At 46.5% G+C, this 18672-nt stretch overlaps 2 protein-coding genes across 4 annotated transcripts in view; one reads left to right on the forward strand and one right to left on the reverse strand.

The window, feature by feature from the left end:
• Window positions 1–1192, reverse strand: part of CTC1 (CST telomere replication complex component 1) — a 16516-nt gene extending 15324 nt beyond the window's left edge. The window contains exons 1-2 of the mRNA XM_061365397.1: window positions 1040–1192; window positions 800–951 (exon numbers count right to left, since the gene is read on the reverse strand). Coding sequence (XP_061221381.1) covers window positions 800–951; window positions 1040–1060 — 173 coding nt within the window. The 5' untranslated portion in view covers window positions 1061–1192. The remainder of the gene's footprint in view (window positions 1–799; window positions 952–1039) is intronic.
• Window positions 1056–18661, forward strand: LOC133218701 (tumor necrosis factor receptor superfamily member 1A-like). 3 transcript variants are annotated; one of them, XM_061365396.1, is made up of 10 exons: window positions 1056–1196; window positions 12656–12854; window positions 13074–13202; window positions 13510–13653; window positions 15020–15101; window positions 16079–16146; window positions 16357–16479; window positions 16822–16859; window positions 17597–17756; window positions 18308–18661. In XM_061365396.1, exons 2-10 carry the CDS (start codon window positions 12677–12679, stop codon window positions 18604–18606), a joined length of 1221 nt encoding a protein of 406 aa, XP_061221380.1. In that variant the 5' UTR covers window positions 1056–1196; window positions 12656–12676; the 3' UTR covers window positions 18607–18661. The 3 variants fall into 3 exon arrangements, with proteins under 3 accessions (XP_061221380.1, XP_061221379.1, XP_061221378.1); XM_061365395.1 differs by lacking the exon at window positions 1056–1196 and adding an exon at window positions 3329–3486; XM_061365394.1 differs by lacking the exon at window positions 1056–1196 and having other exon boundaries at window positions 12104–12854.
• The last annotated feature ends 11 nt before the right edge of the window (window positions 18662–18672 follow it).

Below are 18672 nucleotides of genomic sequence, written 5' to 3' on the forward strand. Positions count from 1 at the left end.
AATTCTCCTGTACATAAACCAAACTCTGTTTTAAACATTGTGAAATACAGTCTACAGAAAAAAATATGGCTTTGATGAAATCAGTTTAGCTGGCCTGAAAGATGCATCATCTACATTTATGAACTATTAGTACAAAATTAAAGGTCATAAGACCCTAACCAATTCCAGTTGACCTTCCCCAAACCAGCTGTGCCAGGGGTTTTAAGAGACATTCTTCCACCATAAATTGGAGCAATAGATCCAGACAAACCACATCTTCCAATCTGGATCAACAAATTGTGTGTTTTTCATGATGGTGAACACCCAAAAGCCGTTTACCAGCTAAAATGTGGATCATGCTATCCTAGATTCCCACCTTTGGGAGACCACAGACTTGAAAGCAGACCTCAGCTGGCCAGCAACCCTGGAGACCATGGCCAGACACAGTCTCCTCAACAGACTAGCAGGATCCAGCAAGATGCCCCACTTCGGTCACACTCTCCCTACCGCACACTTGCAAATACGGTGCTTAGTCAATATCGCAAGAGCGACCAGGGGCGCACCGAAGCCAAGAACCCGCATGTGGTTATCTGCCTTTGACAACATCTCTCCCACACTCAGCATCCGGGGCAGGCACCGCACATGAGCGGGCGGCACTGGTCCGGTCGCAGGCGCCCTGCCGAGCTCCCGGGAAGACCCCACCAGCCCCGTTCCACCGGTCGCCGGCTGGCCCTGCACGTGTGTGCGTGTGTAACACCATGCCGCAGGCGTCAAGGGCGGTCCGACCATGCCCGTTCGCCCCTCTCCATCCCGCTCTCACCTGTAGCCGAGCGGCAGGTCTCCGCCAACTGCGCTGCGCAGGCACCGCAGCACCGCGTCCAGCAGCGGCGGCCCTTCCGGTGCGCCAGGCCCCTCTTGCGCCGGGAGCGCTCGGCGGCTGAAGTCCTGAGCCGCCTGCAGCCAGCGCTGCTCCTAGGGAGAAGCAGAGACACGGGCCTTCAGCGCCATGGGGTAGGGTGAGGAGGGGAGGGCGCGGAGCCGCGCTGGGTCGGTCACTCACCGCCGCGCTGGGCTCCGCCATAACGGCACCTGGGCCGAACGCGCGAATCACGGCACTACCGTGGGGACGCGCCGGCGGGAAATGCGCAGGGCGCGTCTCCGCCCCCTCCCTCCGCTCAGGCCAATGGGAGCAGCCGGAGGCGGTCGTGGCTCCTGAGGTAAAGTATTGCGATGGGGGCGGTTCGGCTGCCATCGGGAGTGTTTGCGCTCACCGAGGAACGGTTCTTACCCCGCACACTGGTGAGAAACGGAACCCATGAGGGTTCCGCAGGCTGGAACATGGGGAGACGGCGGGGAGGGGGGGCGGCGTGGCCTGACCGGTTCTGGGGAGAGATGGGAAGTGCGCTGAGGCGTTTGATGTTAGTGTAAATGCCAAGCCTGCAGCAGGCTGTGAGCTCACTCCCGTGCGGAGTGCAGGAAGAGGGGCTCCTCTGACACTTCAGTTATTCTGGAGAAATGCTTTTTCTTGTTGTGGGAGGCTGAAGCTCCACTGAAGGGTGTGCCTGCGCCACTCATATCACAGTATGTGATAAATTTGAAACAGCCCATTGAAAATGTGACTTTCTTCTCCACAGAATATACTTACCGGTGCATGAGGTATTCCTTCAGGGGATAAATCCCAGACTGGTTTCAGTTGAAGGAACATTAAAAGCTCATCCAGTTCCGCCCCCCTGGCATGGGCAAGGACCCCTTCCACTAGAGCAGGCTGCGCCAAGCCCCTGTGTCCAACCTGGCCTTGAACACTGCCAAGGATGGGGCAGCCACAGCTTCTCTGGGCACCCTGTGCCAGCGCCTCAGCACCCTCACAGGGAAGAGCTTCTGCCTAAGAGCTCAGCTCAGTCTCCCTTCTGTCAGTTTAAAGCCATTCTTCCTTGTCCTGTCCTTACAGGCCCTTGTCCAAAGCCTCTCTCCAGGTTTTTTGTAGCCCCTTTAGGCACTGGGAGCTGCTCTGAGGTCTCCCTGGAGCCTTCTCTTCTCCAGGCGGAACAAGCTCAGCTCTCTCAGCCTGTCCCCATAGGAGAGGGGCTCAAACCCCCTTCTGTTTTTTGTATTTTCCCAATGTAAGGCAAGGAAAAGAACTAGACAAAACTCAGTAAATTGTTTCTATTTCTATCCCTGGAGATGGCTGCAGACTTATAACACATTATTCTATTTTCTTCCCACTTACAACTGGAAAGTCAAAGCTGCCCAAGCCTGAAGCGTGGAGGAGAGCTATGTAGCTCTGTGGCTCTTGTCCTTTTGTCCTCTGCATGTGCCATTGCTGGCTTCCACACTGCAGACAAGCATCTCTGCATAGTAGATGCAGCCGATGGAGGTGTTTGGCTTTCTTCATAGCAGCTCAGGCAGTGCACCGAGTGAATTGTATATAAATTTTGGGCTTACATACATGAAATAGGTATATTCTTCCCAAACAGTGCTTAGTACCTCAGTTTAATGTCTTTGTATGACAGAGATAGGGCAGGAAAGGGGGGAGTATTTCCTGTCACAATCTGATCCCTGGGAAGTAGGTGCTGCAGCTGTTTCCACTCGGGATCCCTCCCATTCATGATACCTGCATCTTGTAACAACCAACCAATTCCTATCACCCTTAGCAGACAAGCAGTCAGGATGAGGTAACTAACCTGGCAGCTGGTTATATCAACTGGGAATAGTTCTGAAAGAACATGAAGGCGGGACTTTTATGTGCAACATATAAACGGGAGTGCTTTATCTGTTTGCCACCTAACCCTTACTGTGTTTTTAAACACGATAATTAAGAGCAGAGATTGCGTAGAATGCTACATTAACTTCACTTTATATTTGCATTGTAAATGCAGCTGGTTCATCGGAGCATACAAGAAAATGCGTGTTTTAAATTAAAAAGTATAGGCATATATACTCTAACAATGCTAGTTTGGGCTGATAAATACCATTCTTGAGAATTATTAGGTGCTGACAAGGCAGTTGAGGTGCAGTGTGTTACCGTCTCACCACTAATGGTTAAGTTTCACATGAACTCAACATTAACAGTAGGGGGTAAAGGTGAAACACTGTAGGAAATGTTAAGATAGACTCATAGAAGGGTTGGGGTTGGAAAACGCTCATCCTGCCATGGGCAGGGACACCCTCCACTGAGGTGACTCTTTTCCCACGTGTTTTCCATCAGTTTTAGCCACGGGCACGCCATCGGTCGTTCCTTTTTAGCCTGTTCACCCCAGGGTTAAAGGAACGCCGCCGCCAGCGCTCGGTTTGAGCCGGTGGGTGGGTGGGCGGAGCTGGGCCGCCTCCCGCTTTCCTCCTGCCGCCCCTAGGAAGTTGGACCAGCGCGGCTCCGCTCCGTGCTGCTCCGGCCGGGGCTCTGCAGGGCTGGGGCGGCTTCCTCTTAGCGCGGCGGGACCCGGCCATGGGGATGTAGTGGGCCGCGGAGCCATGCGCGGCCCTGCGCTGCCCTGCAGCTCGCTGGGCACGGTAAGTCACGGCGGGACGGGGCCGGACCCCGAGATTCCTCAGTCAGTGGCGGCGGCTCCGCTCCTGTCTGTGGGCTTTTCTCCCGGAGCTGCGAGGCTACAGGGCCCCGGGCTCCCTTCGATCCTCCTGGTCCCCATCGTTCTGGGGTCGGCGTTCCCCTCCCACTGTCCGAGGGCTTTCGTTTGCCTCACGGCAGCTCCGAGTCCTGTCGGGGAGCGAGGGAAGGGCGGTGGCAGCTCCCGAGGAGCCATTATCACCTGAGGTGGGTGGTCGTGGAGGGAGGGGGCGGCTGGTGCTCTGCTGTCTAGGCCGGGCCAAGCCCGCTCCGCCCCGGTTCGCGATGCCGGCTGCCGCCCGCCTGTCCTCCCCGCCCACCGCTTGGCCGCTGGATTCGCCGGGGCCGTTTCCGGGGTTTATCCCTGAGTCAGGAGAAAAGGCGGCTGGATTTCCAGGAATGGAGGAGGATTTCCTGGAGCGAGGCGCTGGGTTGACCCTGCCGAGGGCACGGAGCCTCCCGGGCTGGACTGGGCGCCGTTCCCGGTGAGCGGGGGTCAGGGCCGGCTGCAGGCGGCGGGAGTACGAGCCGCCTCTGATTCACCGGGCTCGGCTTTGCCGTGCGGTTGGTTGCAAGTACCTGGGGCTGTACCGCCGCGAACGGGACGGGCGTCTCGGTGCCACTTGAAGTTGTGTTGCTGCTCTGCGGGCTTTGAAACAGAGGTTAGCGGGCGGTACCTACCACCCAAACCGTGAGGTTTGTTTATCCTCACCGGTAAATTGTCGTTTACCCGTGTGTCGAGCATCTTCGTTTAGATTTGACCCTGGGAACAGTGAGTTGTGCTGAAGAGCTTAGCCCCCTTTTGCATTAAATTTTAAGAACAGAAAGCAAGTGACATGAGGTATGAAATAAGTAAACCTTTTAATCCACTTGGGGGTTGTTTGACAAAGTAATGAAAACATCTCACATGCATGTATGTCTGCACATCATCACTCTCATTTGTTTTTGTTTTCAGGGTCCCTGGTGGTATTTAAAAGGCATGTAGATATGGTACCGAGGGATGTGGTTTAGTAGTGGACTTCACAGTGTGAGGTTAGCAGTTAGACTCCATGAGCTGAAACGTCTTTTCCAGCCTCAATGACTTCACAATTCTTGGGTATAATAAGTTAACTTTTTTAAGCTGTCAGCTGTAACTCTGCAGGTGAAAAAGTTACTTGTAAAAGAAATTGTGAGTTTAATGAGTAACCATTGTTGGCAGATAGATGATAAAGCTATGACAGTAGGGGTGGCATCAGCACCATGACAGGGCTATAAATTCAGCTGTAGAAGTTACAAGATCAAACTCTTTATTCCCCAGTAGCTGAGCATTCTAGTAACTAGCACTTGACTGCACTGGGCTTGTGATGCTGGGTTAGTTGTTAATTTGCTGTCAGAAAATTGTGACTCGTGGCTCAAAGTTTACTTCTTCCAGAAGCTGTATTTTTTTGCACTTGGAAGCTTTCGGAAACAAGGTAATAAATAGCACTGCATTTAGCATGGGCAGGACAACACAACTAAACTGGTGGAGTAGGAGAAGCTTACACCTTGACTCTAATTGTGGATCATTTACCATTTCGGGACATAGGTAGGATACTTAAACTGACTTGCATATAGATTTCAAAGCAGTTAGCAAACATGGAAAGGTGGTTTAAGTGTTATGTATAGTGGTGCATATATTTTGCTGTAATTCAGATAGTATATGTGACAGTATTCATATTATTGGTGATAAAATGCACACAAAAAAGAATTCACTGTATTCCTCAAGCTCAGTATATTATCTTCAGTTCAGTAATATGCTGGAGAAGCGTATCCATCCTTCAGTGGGGTTTATGTTTCTTTTTGAGGACATTTTCCCTCTCTCATTTCAAGTTCTCGATAGCACCATACTCACTCATTACAGATAATGTTTATCTTTTCCATGAAATAATACTATTTTTTTAAGTGTTAACAATTCTTACTCTGTTGCATGCCCTTCCATCCTCCATGTATTTTCCATATCATCCTGCATTTTGCCTTCATGGCCTTGCCTACTCCCTTGATGCCCCCTCTTTTAGTTTTTGATTCTTTCACATTTCCACTGATTCTTTGAAATTTCCTGTTGCCTGTTTGCGTGCATTTTCTCTTTTTGTGTGTCTTTAACCTTATTTCCAGGTCCTTCATGTTTTCCCTGTGCGCTTCCAACATTCACAGTGAATAAAAGGGCATCTGTCTCTGCTCAGGCCCTTTTGTTCACTGTGAAAGTTGGAAGCGCACAGGGAAGTAAGCGCACAGTGCTTCAAGCATTGAAGCCTTTTGAAGGTAAAGGGAGGAAACGCAATTTTGAAGTTAGAAGCTATGTTATATGAAAATTGAAAACCAAGCTACCAAGAGCATTGTAAGAGAGAACTGTCGGGCTTACTGTCCTGTTTCCTGTAGTGGCCAACAGCATGTATCTACTGAGGGGTTTGGACCAGGGTGAGTGCAAAACCAATGAAAAATAAAACCACTTTCCCCGCTTCTAGTGATCTGTGACTGTAGGAATTCCCAAGTTGAAACAGTGTCTTCATATTTTGGAGCCCTGAGTGTGTTTTTTCTTCTGGTCATGAACGTGATGATTGCTTTTGGAACACAGGCAAGTTTCTGGCACCCTCAGCACTCTGACAGGGAGTCCCACACATCAGCTGTGTGTTGGGTAAAAAAAGTACCTCGTATGTGTTTCAGACCTTTCTCCTGCTTGTTTAATGTGATGCCTCTTAGATCTTGCATTGAGAGAGATAGCATGTGAACTGGGATGGCTGTTCTCTTTATGGCATTCATGACTTCAGGGCCCACTATAGTATCCTCTACCAGTATTTTTAATGATTGCCCTTATGGCAGCTAGTCTGTACCACTGATCATCCTTGTTGCCTTTCTCTGTGTAATATCTGAGTTAATATATATTCTCAGGATTGGGGACCAGAAACACAGTCAGAATTCAGTTCTTATTGTTGTTACTGGCATAACAACACTCTCTGTTTTGTCCTCAAATCTTTTTCTAATAATTCATTTGATTGCATTTCTGACTGTTTTCTGGGGCAGATGTGTTGTGTTCTCTTCCATAATTGTGTCCTCATCCCTGGATAACTGAGTGCTTCCTCTGAACCCTTGGTAACGCATATCTTTTTATTGTGGTCTTGGGAACCTGACAGCGGAAAGCACATCTCAAAGCCATGTTGCTGTGTTTCTCTATTAAGCCAGGAGTATTTTGGTTCCAATGAGTAGGATTCCACATGACAATGACTTTTCCACTCTTTATCTCTGCTAATATGAAATACAAACTTTTAGCTTTGTATGCTGTATATGTATATATACACACATTTTGTGATGTGAAGTCCGTGATCTTTATAAATAAATCTTTCTGTTGTTGTTGTTGTTGATTTCTAAGGCCTTTCTTCATGGTGTGAAAGCTGTTCCCAGTCTCCTGATTTTAGACAGGGCCCCTGTCCTTCATAAAATGGAGGACTGTTCACAAAAATAGCTCTTACATCCTTCTTTTGACCTTTCCAGGTTTTAGTGAGCAATGAGAAATAATTCCTGTAATTGTTGCTTTAATATACATTTCTCAATGTGTAAAGCAGAAGTTCTGGTTCCCCGTGCATCATTGCATAGCAAACCAAAAAACAATGCAAATCTCAGAGCTTTTGTCTGAAGCAGTCAGGGAGCATAAAGGTAATCTTGCACCCTGATTTCTTTGGTACCTCACTATGAGCAGGATCTGCTTTCCTCTGAACTTCCAAGCTGATTTATTTTTTTTATGACTCCTCAAAAAGGCTAAGATAGGACTGGTGCACAGATTACTTGTGCATTGGTGTTTACCATGCGGAACTCTTAAGCAAAGGGAAATTTCTATTAGTATATGCTTGAGAAATTCTAATGACTTGGAATGTCTTCTTGCAGGAAGTTCTTTAGTTTAAAAATGGAAGTTGTAAACTGAATGTCTTTCTGAGAGAAGCAGTTGAATAAGCTGTTGGTGGGGAAACACTTTATTAAATGAGTATGTTATGTGCTAAAAAAGGAGTAAGCCTCCATCTCTGGATTTTAACAGCAGATCTGGATTGATAAAATCATTTTATTCTGAAATTTTCCACTTTATGCTTTTGTATTAAGGTTGTTTAAACTCTGGAAATTATTAATCTGGATTATTTTAAACATTAGCTTAGTGATGAGCAATACTATGTGAATTGTTTGGAATACTCATACTTGAGCAGGTGCTCCAGCAAGGATTGCCTTCCTGTGAGTTCACGTGAACAGGCATTGGGGTTTCCAGGTGCTGTGGTGCGGGGCAGGAGTCACCTGTTCAATCACTCCCTTCCTAGTCAGTTTGCTTTCTATGACTGGCCTTGCTCCCCTCTGGACACCTCTAAGCATCCATCAGCTTTCTAGGAGAAGGGAGTCTTGCTCCCAACATGACCCTCTCCATCTTCTCTTTCCTGTCGTACTGTCATACCTGTGTGTCACTGTACCTGCTTCCTCTGCCATTTTACCTGACAGCGAGGAGCCTTGTAGGTAGCAGCAAGGCTACAGATCTGTATGGGGAGGGCAGAGCAAATGATACAGATACGTTCCATGCTGAGAGATTTGCTATTTCCTAGCCTTGTGGGCATTGGCAGATAATAAGATAAACCTGATATGCTGCACTTCCTTGTCCTTGTCCCTGTGTTTCAGGTACTGTGCTGCCTTGGAGGGAGTCCAGAGGAGGCCACAAAGATGAACAGAGGGCAGGAGCATCTCTCCTGTGGAGCCAGGCTGAGTTGGGATTGTTAAGCCTGGAGAAGAGAAGGCTCAGGGTGAGACCTTGTAGCGGTGTTCCAATACCAGAAAAAGGCCTAGAAAAAATGTGGAGAGGGACTTTTTACAAGGGCATGTAGTGACAGGACAAGGGGAATGGCTTTAACCCGACAGAGGGAAGACTGAGATTATATATACCAAAGAAGCTCTTCCCTGTGAGGGTGCTGAGGCGCTGGCACGGGGTGCCCAGAGAAGTTGTGGCTGCCCCATCCCTGGCAGTGTTCAAGGCCAGGTTGGACACGGGCTTGGAGCAACCTGATCTAGTGGAAGGTGTCCCTACCCATGGCAGAGGCTTGGAACTGGATAAGCTTTAAGGTCTCTTCCAACTTAAACCAGTCTGGGATTTTAAGATTCTTTTTCCTTGGCCTGAGAACAGTGTTCTCAAGTTCTCTTCTTATTTCCACCCTGCCCTCCCAATCTTGCTACATTCTTCACTTTTATCTTTCCTGTTCCTTTTTTTGCCTTACTCTATAGAGATGTCACCTCACAGTTTTCTGGTCTGGTGAGGCAGAAGCAGCAAGTAAGGGTGTGAATTGTAGCAGTGGCAGTAATTCAAGGATATTTGAGGCTGAAGATGCTGCAGGGCCTCCAAACTCCTGTCTCAGCTGTCAAAACCTTCCATAGAAGAGCAGTTGGGTTTGTGCAGCGTTGTGGGTTTATTTCACTGTAGCTGTCCAACAGTAAGTGCTCTCATGAGACACGAGAAGGAGCTATGGTTTCCTCACATGTGACGTCACATAGCTGTCACCCTGAGGGGCAGAATGATTTTGGGAAGCAGCATTCTGGTTTTGTTGTGTTTATTTCAGCAGCAATTGCAGAAGTAAAACCTAGAGTTTCTGCTTACTATTCTTTCTCTTGGGCGTCCCGGCTCACTAAGAACGTGAGTCACTGGTGTGCGTGATGTGGTTTGGTGGTTTGAGTTACCATTCAGCTGACGCATGCTGTCCACTCTTCTGTGCAGCATTGGTTAGTGGCTACTTGTTCTTTCTCCTGGCAAGTAAAAATGAAGCATGTTATAAATCTAACAATGGAAAACCATTTTCAGTTGCAGAAATCTCTGAACTTTGCCTCAGTGAGCTCTTACCTATGACTTGAGGCTTCAGTGCTTTGTACATGGAGCTGTATCTAGCTGGTGACCGGTCACCAGTGGTGTTCCTTGGGGTTCAATTTTAGGGCCAGCTCTGTTCATTATATTTATCAATGATCTGGATGCAGGAGATGAATGCACCATAAGCAAGGTTGCTGATGATACCAAATTGGCAGGTCCTATTGACTCTCTTGAGAGACAGGAGGCCTTGCAGAGGGATCTAGCTAGGCTGGAGCGCTGGGCAATGATTAATGGGATGCAGTTCAACAAGTGGAAATGCCGGATGCTGCAGCTGGGACAGCAGCACTGGGCACAAGTACAGACTGGGAGAGGGGTGGCTGGAAGCAGCCCCACAGGAAGGGCCTGGGGGTGCTGGTTGGCAGCAGCTCAGTAGGAGCCAGTGGGGTGCCCAGGCAGCCCACAGGGCAAACCCCATCCTGGTGCATCAAATACAGCACAGCCACAGGTCAAGAGAGCTGCTTGTGCCGCTGTTTTCAGTGTTGGTGCGGCCTCACCTCGAGTTCTGGATGTGATTCTGCACCCCACCATTTAAGAAGGATGTGAAGGTCCTAGAATGGATCCAGAGGAGGGCACCAAAACTGGTGACAGGGCTGGAAGGCAAGGCCTGTGAGGAGGGCTGAGTGCTTTGGGCTTGTCTGGTTTGGAGAGAACATGCTTTAATTTTTGGTCAGCTCAGAATAGGTCAGGTGTTTGGACTAGGTGATCATTGGAGGGTCCTTCCAACTGAAATAGTCTAGTCTATTAGTCTGTTCAAATTGAATGTATTTCCTGAATTTCATGAAGTGTGTCCTTGGTGTAAATCTGCAGCTGCTGGATGGCTTCGGGAGCTGCTGAAGATGGTGGTGGAGGGGGGGGTGTTCTGCTATGTGAATGCATTTTTCTGGAAGGCCAAGTCGTTGGTTTGTGAGTCACTTGTGGTCTGTGGATCTCCGATTGTCATCAGTAATAATGTGTTAACTCTGGGTTCATTACACTTACTATACGCATGCTTTCACTTAATCTGAAAAATTTAAAACACTTCTGGTTTCTTTTGGGTTTTAAGGTGTATTTGACCAATTTTTTGTGGTTTTGCCTTGGTCTTTGATGCTTTTTTGTTATTTCTGTTGCTGACTTACCTGACTTACAGGCCTGCTGTATATATTGCCGTGTTGGGGATTAATCATCAGCTAGAGAATCGGGATTCTTTCTGTCAGACCATCTTTGTGAATGATCTTTTACCCATTTTCTTGCAGTCAAGTCAATCTGTAGGACTGCCAGTTGCTGAAATGAGTTTTATTTCTTGTTGTGTTGTTGTTGGAGCGCTTACATTTATCCTGTGGTCACATAATTTAAGTCTGGAACGATGGTATTTGAATATGTGGTTTTCTTTTTCCTGTTCACCATTTTAGCATCTGTCTATTGAATATGTCTTTGTATGACAGAGCTCTCTGAAAAATGGGGTTTTTGCTTTGTCAGAGTTGCAAACTCCTATCTTGCTTGAGGTTTTGAGTTGCTTTCATGTATGTACCTTTCTCCTGAAAGCTTTAATTTTGAGAGAGCAACAGGACAGCGTGTAGCTGTCATAGTTGTGTCATTGCAACCACAAAATTGGTATCAGCACTGTGGTTTGCCCTTATTGCTTACTTTGCTTTTGCTGTAACTCTCCTACCTGAAAATGCAAAAAGGAGCCAAACTATGAAGTTACACCTGTACAGGCATCTTACCTCATCCACAAGAGCAAGCTGGGAAAACATTACAATGTAGGGAAGCTGGTGTAGTAAAACTTGGTGTGAGATCATACAGACAGGCAGGGTGGTGTTTATTTGCAAAAGCATGAGTTGATTTTCGTGAATTCACTCAATCTAATGCATAGACTACACTAGCATACAGTCTCCGTGACATACTCAGAAACACCAACAGGTATATGGCCAGAATGATGTGGCCAGGATCACATGTATGCAGCACAGACAGCAAGGGATGCTGTGGTGGCTTGATTGTGCTGCTGGGGTTCTTCATTGCACTACAGAGTAGTTTTTGGACAAGTCCATCATACTCTTGGGGACTCATCAGCTGGAATGGGATGGGCCTTTGTCATAGAAACTGGCTGGCTTTAGGCTCCGTATATCTTGGGCCAAGTTGTTTCCTGGCTTTGTTTTTTTAACTTATTTTTTGCTATTGTATTTTTTTTCCCCTTTTCTTAATGTGTGTTTGAAATGGATGCCAAGGATCTGTTCTGTTGGGCCAACAGGCAAAGGAATCGTGTCTGTGATCTGCTGCAGTCTTGTGACCATCCTCCTGGTGCCTCTTTTGCTGATGAGTCATCTACACTGTCCTCTTACCAGTGAGACCTTTTGGCCACAACATAAACAGCACATTTCTCAATTTCAGTGCTGGGAATAGTGTTCTGAAAACAATGGCCAGGGAAATGGTGTTCTTCGTTACCAGTGCAGGCTGCTCTTTTAACCCTTTGTTCTGTGTGTGTGTACACATGCTCCCTTACAGTCGTACTGCAGTCATGCCAGTCTTAATATTCCTTTTAACATTCTTGACAACTGCCATCTTAAAAATTAAGAATAGCAAGTAAATCCTAAAGGAATAATTAAAAAAAAAAAGGAAAAAAATGCACATTTTTGTGACAGACTTCAGACTGAATGTTAATGGCTGCAGTTTAAGAGGAAGAAGGTTATGTTTGTCAGGGGAAGAGCTGAAAACCTAACTTTCCCATGTTTCTAGGGCTCGCTTGCTCAGGTGAAGTTCTGGAAGTTTTTCTGGACTCTGCATGCAGTGAGATCCTTCTCTGCCTTCTTATTCCAGACTTCCCATCTGGTTTATTTATTCAGTAGAACCGCAAGTACTGGACGTGTTCTTCTCTCTGAAACTGTTTCTGGATGGGCAGTCTTACTGCCTCCCTTAATAAAAACACTCCTGTGCTCAAGTAATTTTCTTGCAAGCTGCAGCATTTTCAAGGCATTCCATCTATAAATTGCATATCGTAAAAAAAGCATTTGCTTTATATACAGCCAGTTGGTCATAGAGACCATTGTATGGAGTATTAATAATACAAATGTCAGGCATGAGGGTTTTTTGGTTGTCTTTTTTTCCTAATACCAGAATTTGTCAAGTCAATTGAACTTGCTTTTGTAACAGTATTTTAGTGCTGAAGTCAGCTGTGCAGTCTGCAAGGGGATAAGATGTTTTCTCTCTTCCTTTCCCTCTCCTTCTTTCTCCCTCTGTATTTACAGGTTATCCTAACATTTGTCTGCATGTTGATGAAGGAATCTGTAGAAATTTCTCCAGTATCTTACACACTGCAAGTCCATCAGATACCTTTGGATGGAAGAGACCCCTCTAGCTCCTTGAGTGAAGAAAGGCAGATGCAGTGTCAACTGGGACAATATCTACATCCCAGAGAGACCCACTGCTGCATGAGGTGCCATGCAGGTATGTAGAACAGGACAGTAATAGTGACCTTCACCTTAGAGCATTTCCCTGCATATTCAAACTGTCTCTGTCCTACAGTTACATCAGTGCTCTCTTTACTTGGCACGTGTCCCTACCCAGATAAACTATTATTCCTGATCTTTTCTTTTAGGCTCTGTCATTCACAGTGGTGAGAGGAAGCATACTCTGTCAGAGCTCTGATAAGTGATTTTATTGCAGGCACCTACAAGGCAAAAGACTGTGATCGGCCTGACCAGGCACCCGTCTGTCTTCCATGTGCTAATGGCACATTCACAGCTGTGGATAACACCATGTCTAAATGCTTCCAGTGCACACGTTGCCGTACAGGTGAGCTACCTATAGAACTGAGGAAAAAGGGTGGTAGTTGGCAAGTGGGGGCTTGAGGGGATGGCAAGGTGAGTAAGGAAGCTTGGAAAAATGAACAGTTGATTGGGCAGAAGGACAGTGTATGGGAAGGGATTGGGGACAGTAGGAATAAGGGTTACCAAATGTCTACAGCCTGAGATACAGTTTGCAGGCCTTTTTGGCCTTTCCTGGGAAGACTAGGGGATCCTGATGCCTCTAATCATAATAGTGCTCTCAGTTGAAGGTGAGGGAAGAGGTTGGAATAATCACTTCTCTTTTCTTTCCTCAGAATTCCAACAGATAGTAGAGACTCCCTGCACCCCAAAGCAAGATACTGTATGTGGCTGTCGGAAGAACCAGTACCAGATTGGCCTGGCCGATCTCTTCCAGTGTAGGAACTGCAGCTCATGTGTTAATGGGACTATTACTGATTGTGAGTATGGCATGGACGTGGTTCCAGTACAGTCATACTGTTCTAGGGTAGACATTAACAGCTCTCTGTTTGCTTTCTGATGTGCTTCTGTGCCTTGCCCTCAAGTGATAGTGGATCAACTCTTGGTTTTGCCTACCCCATTTCCACAGGAAGACTGCCATCTTTTGCCTGCCTTGGTATCAATTTCTGTTTTCTGTCACAGTTTCTATCTTACTTCTGTGAGCGGCTTCTTGATTTTGGCTGTATGAGGAGATACTCTTTACTCAATTCTGGTACCTCTGCCTTGCATGTACTGCATGTCTTTATGCTCTAGAGCAGATGTCATGAGATCAAGAAAGCTCAGGTAATGCTGAACTATACACCCAGTGGCATCAGGCATGACCTGGGAATGGTGCAGGTGTCTGGGAAAAGTACCCATGTTAGCTGTCTTAAGCTGCCTCATCTCTAGCTGGGAATCAGATCTTAACCAGATACTGCTTACTGTGCTCCACTTCAAGCTATAGTCTTGTTCTGTTCATGAGCCATACATTGTCTTCAAACTATCTCCCCTTCTTTGCAAATTCTGCTTCTCCTGACACCTTTCCTATCTCGTAGCCTGTGTAGTGTGAGGTTTGCTTTCCCACTGGTGCATGTGTTCCTTCTGGTGCTGGGTAATCTTTCTCTGTCAGTTTCCAGACTTATGCTTACCCTCAAGGGTCATCATCATATGCTGGCCTTGAGCAATTTCCTTTCCTCTTGGCTGGTGTAGAACTGTTTTGGTCCTGTCCCTCACTTGTCACAGAATGCATGGTGCTTGCTCTTTTCCCCTCCCGCAAGTTTACGTCCTTCCATCACTATTCTTGTCTGCTCTTCCCTACACTTGTTTTACTCAGTCTCCATACTGTGACTTGCTTAGAAGCAATACATCTTTGATTTCTTACCCCTTCCAGTCACAGCATAGCAGACCACAGGAGTGAACGTGTCCCATGGCTGGGAAGTGATTTCTCCTTGCCCTGAACTGACTTCCTCACCAGGCCCAGCTGCTACGGGACCACTTCTCCCTCATCTTTGCTTAACTAATGTGATTTCTTCCTGCCACGCTTGAACTTGAGTGACTTCTCCCGCTTTTGCACTGGAACTGTTGCTATCCTTCAGACCAGTTTCAGCTGCACTGTAATTTTAGTCCCTTTCCCTGCCTACCAGGACAGTGGTATCCTTATGTGTTATCATTTTTACCCCCTCCCAACCGTGTTCTCAAATGCAGACAAAGTTCTTTCTGTTCTTCAGACTCTGAGGTAAAATCCCCCACCCATCTTGGAGTGGATTTTTCTCCTTTTGTTTCCTTCTCTGTCCAGATCATGGCAATGTTTCCTTCTTTTCTCTACAGGTACAAAGAACAAAGATGCGGTTTGCAGGTGCAAGCCTGGATTCTTCCTGACACTTAGTAATGTTTGCAAGCCTTGCAACAGGTGAGCTTTTTTCTCTGTATGCCCATGTACTGAAGGGAGCATACCCTTCATAGGAGAGACAGCAGACAGGAGCCCGTGGTGTGATTTAAGCCCAGCTGGTAACTTAGCATTACACAGCTGCATGCTCACTTCTCCCCTTCTTCCCTTCCCCTTCCCCTGCTCCCAGAGGGATTGAGAGCAGAATGGAAAGAATGTAAATCCTATGGGTTGAGATAAGAACAGTCCAGTAACTGAGGTATAATACAAAACAACTACCACCAATAATAATAATAATAATAATAATAATGATGGAAATAACAAGGGGAGAGAATATGAAACTAAAAATGGAAGGGAAAAAAACATCAATAAACACAAGTGATGAACAACAGAATTGCTCACCACCTGCTGGCCGATACCCGGGTTGACCCAAGCAGCTATCTGGGCCTTCCGGGTGACTCCCCCAGTTTATGTACTGGGCATGACGTGCTGTGATATGGAATACCCCTTTGGGTAGTTTGGGTCAAGTGTCCTGTCTCTGCTTCCTCCCAGCTTCCCGTGCCCCTCCTCACTGGCAGAGCATGAGACTGAAAAGTCCTTGATCAGGGTAAGCAATACTGAGCAACAACTAAAACATTGGTGTGTTATCAGCATTGTTCTCAGGCTAAAGCCAAAACACAGCACTGCACCAGCTGCTGGGAAGGAGAAAAATAACTGTTACAGCTGAACCCAGGACAGCCCCACAGGAAGAAATTTTTCTCAAGGCTCTGTCCATCTGAACATAACTTTATAACATTCTGCCATTCTGGGTCAATTGAGTCTTCTCCTCTGTGATCCTCAGTCTTCTCTTAGTAGGTATTGCCCTAGTAAGAACCCAGAGCCACTAGCCACACTCCATTGCTCTGCTTTGTAGGCTCATCTTGACTTGTCTGTTACTTAGAATTGTTGCAAATGGCTGGTGTTTCATTTCATGCATGCTTACCTTTGATTTGCCCTTTCAGCTGCATTGATGAAGAATGCTTGCTGTGTCATAGCCCAGTGACTGCTTCACCGACTTCAACTGGGCTGAGTGAGTACTGGGGGAACTGAGAGGCAGTGGTATCTTTTCAGTGCAGGTTTTTGTTTTGCTAATGCCTTTTGTAAAGTAATCTTTTCTCCATTCTCTCAAACTGCTCTTTTTCTCCCTATTAATTACACATCTGCACTGCTGTTCTTCCTCTAGCACTTGCCTCCTTTTTTTCTCAGTCACTCACTAATTTGCTGTCTTCCTTTTGTCCAGATGGGAGCCTTGTCCTTGGCATCATTGTTGCAATATTTGGAGTTATTTTCATCCTCTACATTGTAAAAAAAGTAGTGAAGCTCATCCAGAAAAAGAGGATAACATCATCTTCCTACTCCTGTGGTGAGTACAGCATACGTGGTGATGTTATTTGGGATTGACATCGTTCTCTTCGTGTTTGTGTATGCACAAGTGCGAGGGAGGGCAAAAAGTGGGATCCCATTGCTCTGCTTTGCTGCAAGGGCAAAGGAATGCGAGAACTTGACAGCTAAGCTTGTTGGAGCAGTAGTTCTTGCAATTCTGCATCCATGCCCATAGCTGTGACTGGAAGTGCATGTGAGCTTATGGCTGGAAGATGTGTGTTTTGTTAGAAAACCTTTTTGTGGGCATGACTGTGAATAGGTGCTTTTTTTGGGGGGGATGAGAGGAAATTAAAATAATATTTGCTTTCTCTTTCCTTTAAAGTCCCTTTGCCGCAGACAACCAAGGAGCCAGTATCTGAGGTGAGCAAGATGACGGGTATAAGAGCTTTCCTTCTGCTCTCAATTATGTTATTCTGGGATCCAGAGTAAGAATTTTCCCCAGGGGGCTGTTTTCAAATGAGCTGAGTAATAGGGCTGTTAAATTCAGAAGTTTTCTTGAGGGCAGAGCCAGTAACATTTTACTTCCTCTCTTCTAGAGGATGCTTTTCAAACTCCTGCCTTCTTGCCTTTTTCTTTCTTTATGCATTTTTTTTCAGATAGCTGGTCCTTAATCCCGTTCTCTCCCTATACACTCCAAGATCGGGGGATTTAACTAATTTTACTTCACTTCAGATCTTGACCCTACAAACCAGTCAGTGTTGCATCACAGCGTTCTCTCAGGTCCATTGTTGTTCTGCAAGTAAGCAGTAGTTGAGGTGGGGTTTTCACAGCCTTACAGGCTGATGGGAACGGTTGCATGTGGAGCTCCTAAAATGGTGGTGATTTTGGATACCAGCTTTACTAGGTTTTGTAAAGAAGTAATTTCTTCTGGACTACAGTTTTGATGCCAGAAGGGAGTTAAACTCCTTGGGTTCTGCTGGAAGGAAATGTTTGGTGCCTTCTGCTCAAAAAAGGCATATAAGAAGAATTAAAACCTTAGCACCTGCTCCCCCCCTATCTTGGATAAATGTTAATCTATAAAACTAGTGGCTCCTTGCAGGAGACAGGTGTATTGTCCTGCTGCAGGTGATTCAGGACTAAGAAAATGTGTCTTTCAGGTTGAGGTAAAAAGAGGTGAAATTTCCATCCTTCTTCCTGAGTCCCGGAAAGAAACAGAATTGTTGGTGAATGCAACAGCACCACCTGCACCTCTGACACAAAGGCCACATGAGTTCCCAGACTGTGTCAGACCTGCTAGGAAGAGGCAGCTTCCAGACAGTAAGTGAAATTCCCTCATCCTTCCCTCTTCCCCCAGGCAAATGAGAACCTGATTATGCAGATGCAGCTAAGGAGGATGTTGGACAGACCTTACCCAGTGTATATGACCTGTGTCTATACATAATACATGGCACAAAGGCAATACAAAGCTGGAAGCACACCCAGAGCTTGTGGGGCTGTATATGCTAAATATCTATGCTAGGTCTTTCCGTTGTCTTTTTTCCCTACCAGGAAAATGGATTGTAATGTGTAGTGACATGATGTCAGTCTTAATAGTTCTGGGATGGTGACACAGAGCATTTTGGTTTTGCTGTAACGTATGGTAGCAAGGCCTAAACATATGTGCTCAGCTTTGCTCATAACTTTACACAAGAGCATGTGGAAGCATTCCCTTTGCTTTTTGGGGCATAAGAACAAATCTGTGTGACTCTGTAGAAGAAACGGGAGTGGGCAGTGCATGATCCCAAGGCACCATCCAGCCCTGGATTTATTCATATTCTCCTTGATGCTGCAGAATCCTGTTTTTCACACTATTTCTTCCCTTCTCCCAGGTCCTTCTATTCTCTACACAGTGGTGGATCATGTACCGCCATCTCGGTGGAAAGAATTTGTGAGGCGTCTGGGCCTGAGTGACCACGATCTAGAGCGAATTGAGATGGAGCATCGGTGTTTCCGAGATGCCCAGTATGAAATGCTCAGACAGTGGAAACTGCATATGAGCCATGCTGCAACTGTGGAGCACATCAGCTGTGTTCTCAACCAGATGGAGCTGAGTGGCTGCAGTGAAGCCATTCAGGAAGCTTTGCTAAACCAGAACTCTCAACCTTGCAGCTTCCACGTCCATCATTAGTCTATTTCTGCTTCAGCTGCCCTGGCTGAGGCTGTTAAAAGATGATCATAAGTCCCTCCCTTTCTT

This window comes from Neopsephotus bourkii, unplaced genomic scaffold (assembly GCF_033783945.1).
Source record: "Neopsephotus bourkii isolate Nb327-2 ecotype Australia unplaced genomic scaffold, CSIRO-AGI_Nbou_v1 NB_1287, whole genome shotgun sequence".
In the NCBI taxonomy this organism is placed as follows: domain Eukaryota; kingdom Metazoa; phylum Chordata; class Aves; order Psittaciformes; family Psittacidae; genus Neopsephotus; species Neopsephotus bourkii.

Coding starts and splice junctions, on each gene's coding strand:
- LOC133218701 (XM_061365394.1), top strand. CDS start 12,605: ATGTTTTCTCTCTTCCTTTCCCTCTCCTTCTTTCTCCCTCTGTATTTA. Junction 13,654..15,019: donor TAATGGGACTATTACTGATT/GTGAGTATGGCA, acceptor TTTTCTCTACAG/GTACAAAGAACAAAGATGCG. Junction 16,147..16,356: donor ACCGACTTCAACTGGGCTGA/GTGAGTACTGGG, acceptor CCTTTTGTCCAG/ATGGGAGCCTTGTCCTTGGC.